Raw genomic sequence first — 9,404 nt, 5'->3', positions numbered from 1 at the left:
ACTAAACAGAGAATGGACAATGATTGGAAAGTAATATAGTCATTGAATCTAAATCATTGAATTGATTGGAAAGTAATATACTCAGTTCAACAGTTCCTCTCATCTTATCAAACTATCATTTTATCCTATTAAACAATGTACTTGATTACATCATTGAAACTAATAATTCTCGTCTGTGTTTGTGTGTTTATATATCAATTTTTTTTTAAATATAATATTAATATACTGTAATATTTCTTTTCATTCATAAAATTTTAAAAATTTGAAGGAAAAAAACAGAAGCATAAGAAATAAGTAAGACTTAAAAGTATGGATTCAAAATTTGATATTTGTCGATATTTTAGTACTCCATAGCTTTTTATAATGTGTATTTATGTTATAATGTTCAGTTGAACTTGAGCCTATTGTATGTAAACTGCATCCGCCTTCTAGTGATCATTTAACCTAGTCAAGTCGAATACATAATTTTCAAAAGAGTTTTGGGAGTTAGGTTTTTGTGTCGCGTGACAAAAAATATTTATAAATTAAAGTGCCATACGAAGAACTTTGGATAAGGGGAATCTTCTCATTGACTGAAATAAAGAGTGAACGTTCCATGTAAGGCAATCGGGCACAAAATGCCTTGGTATTACAACGACTACTTTGCTATACACTATCTTTGACCAAAATGAACATTTTGTCATTAATTCATAAACGTCACATAGAAATTTATCAGGTGTAAATTCTTACACAAAACGGGCAGTTACGTTGCATAGAAAATATTGGTGAAATATAATATCTCTTTTTTCTCATGAACAGCAATACCAACAATTTTTAAAAGGGTGCAATTTTAACACCGCTGATCAAAATATTAAGTACATGTGATTGTACAAACTCACCCCCTAAAGAGTTAGATGGGGTTTCTTTCTTAGTTGAACTTAACTATTCACTTGATGCCATTGTGTCTGCGCACTAAGTTCATGTTGTGCACGTGATCTAGGCTCCAGAGAAAGATTGGACAACATTAGGTCGTTTGTACGAAGTCTTACTTTTCATCTCTTCAGTGGCAGCTCACTGATAATTTCCAAGTAAAAAAATATACTCTGTATAAGTAAAGATTATCAACTCAAGTCCCTCAATGTTTTTAATCTGAACATTGATATTAGAGAGCAAAAATCCTCTTCATCACAAGGGATAGTAAGTCCCATATCATGGTTGAATCCAAATTCTTCTTCAGCCCTTTGAAGCAAACTTTGAAATTCTGGATGTGTCAACCAAGAAATAGGAATTATGTATCTGCTCCTATTTTCACCCACATATACAACAAAGTGGCCTTTTGGTACATCTTGAGGGTATCCATTCTCATTCTTTCCAAAGCTTGAACAGCCTTTCATAATTTGTTTGAAGGCTGCTGTTTGAGTAAAGTGTCTGCTTGATTTCTTTAGAGCCATTTTAGCTTAAAGTATTGTTTTTTTGAGTTGTGTGGGGAAGAATAGGAAGAAAGGAGAGTATTTATGGGGAGAGATGGAAATACAAAGGCACATGGAGTGTGTGGGAACAAAGGAACTAAATAGGTTTTTGATTAGGGATTAGTCTTGTATAAAGGCATTGAGTCTCTTTTGTTCTTCCTTCCATTGGTCCTATGCCCTACTTTTGTCACCCCACCTAAAAATACTAGATTGGACCACTCACCTCCCTATAGCTAACACCCAGAATGAAGCCCTGGTGACTAGTGTGTCTTTTATCTTTAATAAAAGGCCGGTGTACTTAGGCTTTCGTTGTGTGTAGGGTTTGGAAAAGGGACAAATCACATTGAATATATTGTATGTAAAAGTGCTTTGCATGTTTTTATACAAAGTTATGTTCACGACTTGAATATGTAATCTTACGTGAAAGCAACTCTTCTAGTTGCACTAAAGCTTTGATTGGTAAAAGATTTTAATATAATATAAATAGCAACGGTAAAATTGTCTCCATATGACTTATAAGTCACAGGTTCGAGTCTTGGAAGCATCCACTAATACTTGCGTTAGGGTAAACTATCTACATAATATCCCCTGGGGTGTGGCCCTTCCCCGATCCTTATGTAAATGCGAGATGTCTTGTGCACTGAACCACTTTTTTTATAAATAGCAACGGGGTTATGAAGAACTATTTTGCATAGGGGGTAATGAGGGTACATTTTGTACCTGCATATATAAATTATATTACAGTTACTTTGTTGGAAACTATCAAGTTCGTTGGATTTTAGGGTATCCTCTTCGTGATTCAAGGTTGGATTTTATGATATTTATTACCTTTGAATTGGGACCTTCTCGGTTCTTTTTGACCTTTGTTCTTATACTCCTAAATAAGGATGCCAAAAGTTTTAATCATACTAGTCTTACAGCTTGTTTGGATGGGTGTTACGTTTCGTTTCATAATGTATCGTATCGTACTGTATTGTATTGTATTGTATCGTTTGATAAATATAATGTTTGGATAGATTGTGTCGTTTGCCATCATTTCATGATATCACACACCAACAGTATGAAGAATAAACTTACAATATTATAAAGAAAAATTATGACACAAGGTAAAACTACTATATAAAAATGTAGGGTAAATGATAAAATAAAATAATTTAATAATAATGAAGGGGAGATTGAGATAAAAAGACAAGGTAACGACGCGACCACACCAAATCGGTCGTTACATAAAGTGGCACATTTCGTCATTATGTAATGATGGATTTAACGATACGATACAATAAAATTTAAGTAACAATCAAAACAAACATTATATTTAAAGTAACAATATGATACAATACAATAGGTAACAACCATCCAAACAAGCTATTAGAATACGCGTTTTGCGCTTGTAACCTGTATCAATGTATTATATGCTTTATATAGTGAAAATTATGTTTAAGTTACAAAAATAAAAGTTTACAAAAAATGAATTCTTGAAAATAATAATTGTTGATCCTATTTAGGAAATTACTTAAGAAGGAAGAAATTCTACCCCATAGAAGTTCTCAATCTAGCATCTCAATTTCTCCGTTTAACTTAATATTTCTCCCAATTTTATAATCTTATTACTTCAGTTTCACAAATTATCATGTTTTTTTAAAGTTTCAACAACATATAACCTTTGGAGACTTAAAAGTTAACTGGAAAAAAAAAATTGAAAAGTTATATATTCTCAAGCTCATTCTAAAAGACTCAAGTTAACTGACATAAGAGGTCTGTTCCAATTATTTTCACTTAGTCAATAAACAATATAGTAGAAATTATTCCAACACATTAAAAAAACTCACCATCGCAAAATAACATCCATTAATATACACTTTCTTTTTTTTGGAGAGCTTTCTTTCTCCATCCATAACCATGCAGCTACATTCTACGTCTGAATGCATCAAATGTTATCTTTTATATTTACCAAGTTTTATGGACAATCAAATATTGTCTTTTACCAGCTCATGGTTGTCATCGCGCGATCACTTTCTTTTCTATTAAGTTATTGCTTAGAGACCTTAGTGTACGATCTGAGTTTTTTTTCTCTCAACTTTGGATCTTAGTACCCAAAACATATGTCCGTACAAACGATCTACTCCTGTATTCGAGTTTTCTTTGGGTCGACAAGGCGAAATGAGACCACCCTATTGTCCATAGCTGTGTCCGTACATTTGTCCTTCATGCTAGTTAGCATAATATAAAAAAAAAAATTTAACGTGTCTTCTAATAATTGCTTATAGCTTCTTACACATTAAACCAAAATAAATATAGAAATATATAGAGAGGCTCATGAAAGTAGAAGGTAATAAAATTCATTGTATATATTCATGCTCGTATAACGTATAACAAAAAAAAAAGAAATATAATAGAATAATACTACATTCTTTATTTTAGTTTTAGCTAAATTGTAAATAAAGTAGAAAAGGATATAGAGACTTTTTGTTCAAGTAACTCGGTATAGGTTGACAAATTTTTTTATGCACAACCAAACAAAAAACAAACAGCAATATACAACTTTTATTAGAATTTAAATATATTATGAAAAAACTTTCATGTTCAACGTCATACTTTTAAAAGGAGTTGATGAAAAATATATAATATAAAATATAGGACTTTAATATTATGAATATGAAATTAAAGAGATGCAAGAATAATTTTCTCAAAAGTAAAAATAAGACGTAAGATATTTGTTAATATCTCTCTCCATATACACTTTTCTATTTGTGGTTGGAGAATACTAGGGCATTTACCCGTTATTATTATAGTTTTTTTTTATAGAAAAAAAAAGAGATGTAATATATTAACAATTTAAAATAAGAAAAAAAATTATATAATGTAACGACCCGATCGGTCGTTTCGAGAATTATTGTCCTGTTCGGTGACTTAAGATCTCGAGCTGCTTCGTATAATATATTATGACTTGCATGTATGGTCAAGTTCGGGTTTCAGACAATTTGGGATCAATTTTGAAGAACAATTCTTATTTTGGAAGCTTAGGTGAAACGAGTTGACCGGAGATTTGACTTTTGTGTAAACGACTCCGGAATGGTATTTCGATTATTCCAATAGCTTCGTATGGTATTTTGATTCAGGAAATTTGAATAGCTCCATTATGTAAATTAAGAATTGTGTGCAAAATTTAAAGTCATTCCGGATTGATTGGATATATTTCGGCACAAACTATAGAAGATGGAAGATTTGAAAATTCATAAGTTCGATTCGAGGTGCAATTCATAATTTTGATGTTGGTTGATGTAATTCGAAGTCTCGACTAAGTTCGTATCGTGTTTTAGGGCATGTTAGTATATTTGGTTGAGGTCCTGGAGGCCTTGGGTGGATTTCGGATGGTTAACGGATCGAATTTAAAACTTAGGGAAATGCTGAGGAGTTCTGGATTGGTGCTATCGCACCTGCGATGGATTTGGCCCCAGGTGCGAGACCGCATTGTCACGACCCAAAATCCTAACCTGTCATGATGGCGCCTGTTGTGGTATTAGGCAAGCCGACATTTATAAAATAACTCCAACACTTAACAGAAAATGGATTTAAAATAGTTTAAATGACAACAACTTCTCATAAACGGGATAGAAAATCGAAAATACAATACAGAAATTTCCAACAACGGGGTGTCACTGAGTACCTGAGCATCTATACATCACCAGTCTGAAAAATACTCTCTAATATAGTCTGAAACTAAATACAATAAGTGAAAAGGTAGGGAAGAGAAACAAGGTCTGCGAAAACACCAACAGCTACCTCGAAATCTCCAGAAGATCAAGAACACCCACTGTATCCGAGAACACCTGGATCTGCACACGAAGTGCAGGGTGTAGTATGAGTACAACCAACTCAGCAAGTAGCAGTACTAAATAAGGAACTGAAAGTAGTGATGAGCTTTACAGTTATAGTTCAATTACAGTGATTCTAACATGGAAGGTAGGCATGCTTTCAAGTTCGACAATTAAGGCCAAAACGGTAATTTCATGACAAGTTCAACTTAAATAGAGTGCAATATCTTTCAGAAATTTTACCAAGGCAGTGATACATGGCAGCTAAGTGCAACAAATATGAAATCAAATGCATCCTCTAAGGGCCACAGTCACTCATCCCTCCCATTCCCCCCATTCACTCAGCACTCGACACTCACACTTAGTAGGTACATGCGCTCACTGGGGGAGTGTGCAGACTCCGGAGGGGCTCCTTCAGCCCAAGCGCTATAATCTGTACGGACAACTCACGTGCTATAATATAATATCTAGATCCGCACGGACAATTCACGTATTGTACAAACAACTCATGTGCTATAGTATAATATCTGGATCCGTACGGACAACGCACGTGCTGCACGGACAACTCACGTGCTATAGTATAATATCTCACAATCAGGCCCTCGGCCTCACTCAGTCATCAACCTCTCCAGTCTCTCGGGCTCTCAGAAATCATAATAAGCAGCCCAGACAATAATGATATGATGCATCAAAAATGAACAATAGAGACTAAGATGTAATGTACGAATAAACTTTTATTGAGTACAAGACAATAATTTAGCAGATAATTCAACATGTACACGACCTCTGTAGGTCCCTACAATGCACACATGTAGTCTAAACATGATTTGTGATTCAATTTCTCTAATACATGGAGAATAAACATATAACAACAGATTATTCACTACACAGTCCCGTGGAATTTGACCAAGTAACAATTCCAGCGGTACACGCCCGCACGCACGTCACCTAGCATGCGCGTCACCTCAAAACCAAATACATGACACGTAATACAGGGTTTCGTACCCTCAAAACCAAATTTAGAACTGTTACTTACCTCAATCCTAGCAAATCCCTTGCCATGCAAAATGGCCTATGAATGCCTCGAATCTAGCCATAAATAATGCGATATAATCAATACAGGCTAAAGGAATCAACTCCATAAGAAAATGATAAGTTATTAATCAAAATCAAAAATCGACTCAAAAGCCGCCCTCGGGCCCACGTCTTGAAGTTCAATAAAAGTCACAAAACCTGAAAGCCCACTCAACCACGAGTCTACCCATACCAAACTTATCAAAATCCCACACCAAATCGTCACCCAAATCACCAAATCAAACTCTCCAAATCCCTAGCCTCAAACTCACAATTTACACCTTAAATACACACCAACTAGGTGGGACAATCAATGGGAAGCAATATTATTGATCAAAAACAAGCACAAGGGACTTATCTCAAGAATACCTTCTAAACCCCTCTCAAAAATCGCCCAAACCGTGCTTGAAATGTTTGAAATACATCCAAAACCGCGAACCCTTGTTTTAACAATCTACCCAGGCTTTTCGCACCTGCGGCCCTATATCCGCACTTGTGGAACAACTTTTGCGGTCAAATCTCCGCTTCTGCGGAAACCACTTAAATCCCCCAGGCACGCTTCTGCGCTACATGCCCTCCACCTGCGGAGCGCTTTTGCGGTCTTCTACCCGCTTCTACGGAAACAGGCCCCTCTCTAAATTTCGCATATGCGGAGCCTCACTCGCACTTGCGGGCTCGCAGATGCGGTAAATCCCTCGCACCTGCGCCCTCCCCAGGCCAGCTCCGCTTCTGCGTAACCCAAGCCGTAACTACGGCATCGCAGGTGCAGAAATGACCTCGCACCTGCGACCTCTACTCACCTCCTCCCGGGCTGCTTCTGCGGTTCACCTCTTGCTTCTTCGAGATCGCACCTGTGATCCCCTCTCCACAGGTGCGATTACACCAGAAGTAGGTGAGCTTCAGCACTTTCCTCAAACTTCAAATCTATCCGTTCATCATCCAAAATCAACCCGAGGCCCCCGGGAACACAACCAAACATACCAACGGGTCCCAAATCACGATATGAAATTAGTCGGGCCTTCAAATAACCTTGAACAACATCAAAAACACAAAATGCACATAGATTCAAGCCTAATGAACTTTAAACTCCCAATTTCTACAAACGATGCCGAAACCTAACAAATCACGTCCGATTGACCCCAAATTTTGTACATACATCACAAATGACATTACATATGTTACAACCCAAATTCGCATATCATAGATCACGCCGTAAGGTAGTCGACGTAAATCCAAGAAGAGATTATCTTTGAGATGATAATAAGTTAATCCTATTGGTCTTAAACGATACAAGGGTGTATAAGAGTGGTTAACAAGTATTTGAAGTTAAGCTAATCAAGGATGTTGTAACCCGTATTTTCGGATAACACTAGAGGTGATTAACTGTCCCAAGAGGTCTTGTTTTAATGTATTTGAATCATATAATATCCGCATCATAAGTCTTGAAGTCAAGCGAGTTATGAAATAAAAGTCGATAAAAGTTGTCGCAACTTAGGTTTATAATTTTACTTAAACTTTAGGTCAAATGTTACTGCATTTTACTCCCAATGTGCTTGGAATTATGGGGTGATCTACCTATCAAATTGAAGATCTATGAGTCTAGTTTCAAACGCATTAAACCGTTCGTCGATACGATCTCGGAATAGAGAGATATTCGCGTTTTCGCGAGAGTGCGCCAAGCTGCTCTCTATGGGGCCCACAAAGGCGGTTTAAGACATTTGGACATATATAAGATAACTCAACCCCGTTTTAAGTCATTATTTTTCAGTATATTCAGACCTTATAACCCTAAAAACATTCTCTCAAGGTTCTCTCATGATCCAAGACCCAAACAAAGGGCAAACAACACAAATCAAATGTCGGGAATCCCGTGGTGCTAGTAAGTTTCTTGTTTTTCTTGTTGTTGCTGATTTTTGTGTTGTTCCAGCTCGTGTGGGAGGTTGTTTTAAGTGCTTTATGTTCTGTAAATATACCTTCAAGTTTTTAATATCAACCCTAGGTGATTTCAAGTCTTCTAAAGTAATTCTAGTGCCGAAAAACCCGAATTAATTGCTAGTTTCGCTTCCTTGTTCTTGTGGCAGAATTGAAGGGATATTTCGTGGAAAATTAAGGTCAAATTGGAGTTGTTCTTTCTGTTTAAAGGTGAGGAACCTCTTACTCTATATATATTTAAGATTATCCAAGTTGCAGCTAAGTCGTTGAAGCTAGAACTTGTGAAATATATATCGAAAAGCTTGGTAGTAATGTTGTTGGTTGGTGGACTGTTTTGGAGGCTCAATATGATTATTAATGATGTTGTTTGGGCTGTTTGGTGATTGTATTGACTTGTGGGAAGTCATATAAATAGGGGAGGTGCTGTCCGTTTCATCGTAAAATAGGTTGTGGTCGATACATAATAGTTACGACGCTTAAACGATAATGATAGTGTCATTTGTCTTATTGTAGACTAAGGAGTCATGATATTTGCATAGCTTGAGGTTGGGCAGTATATACAAGGTATGTGAGGCTATCCCCTTCATTCTTTTGCACGACTCCGATTGTACATAATGTAATGAACGAGCTCCCAAAGATACTCTACTCTTAGAAGCTAGCAGTACTTACATTGCTGCCCTTCTTATGAAACGATTGATATTGATGTTACTTCTCTTATTCTTATATTATCAATTTTGTTGGTAGTTCCTGATTCTTATAAGATTCTTGATGAAGAGTTAATCCTAATAACGTGTACGAAGGATACCAACCTTATGTCACTCCGAAAGGTTCAAAATGTGATTCCAATGAGTCCAGCATGCATCATATATATGTATCTATTTTACTCTACCGAGCCGCGCTATAGTCGGCCGGGTACGGCACCTATTGTGCAACCACTGATCAGTTGGGTTTTACCGAGCTCCACGTGGCCGGGTACGATTCTACCGAGCCCTATGATGGCCGGGTACGTTTTACCGAGCCTATTATGGCCGGGTACGATATGATGATGATGATGCCCACAAAGGCATATGTTTTAAACGTTTACGTATATATATATATGTATGTATCATGTATTTCATGTCAGTAGCCCTCAGAG

General features: G+C 36.4%; 1 protein-coding gene across 1 annotated transcript; it reads right to left on the bottom strand.

Annotated features, from left to right (window-relative positions):
* Positions 1-545: 545 nt before the first annotated feature.
* Positions 546-1,517, bottom strand: LOC104086137 (protein SMALL AUXIN UP-REGULATED RNA 12-like). Its single transcript, XM_009590329.4, has one exon. The coding sequence runs from the start codon at positions 1,428-1,430 to the stop codon at positions 1,101-1,103; it is 330 nt and encodes a 109-aa protein (XP_009588624.1). The 5' UTR covers positions 1,431-1,517; the 3' UTR covers positions 546-1,100.
* Between the last annotated feature and the right edge of the window lie 7,887 nt (positions 1,518-9,404).

This window comes from Nicotiana tomentosiformis, chromosome 9, assembly GCF_000390325.3.
Source record: "Nicotiana tomentosiformis chromosome 9, ASM39032v3, whole genome shotgun sequence".
Taxonomy (NCBI): Eukaryota; Viridiplantae; Streptophyta; class Magnoliopsida; order Solanales; family Solanaceae; genus Nicotiana; species Nicotiana tomentosiformis.
The sequence above is the reverse complement of the archived record's forward strand: the minus strand, read 5'-3'. Positions and strand labels throughout refer to the sequence as shown.

What these genes read in the sequence shown, in the direction of transcription:
- LOC104086137 (XM_009590329.4), bottom strand. Translation starts at nt 1,430, where the DNA reads ATGGCTCTAAAGAAATCAAGCAGACACTTTACTCAAACAGCAGCCTTC.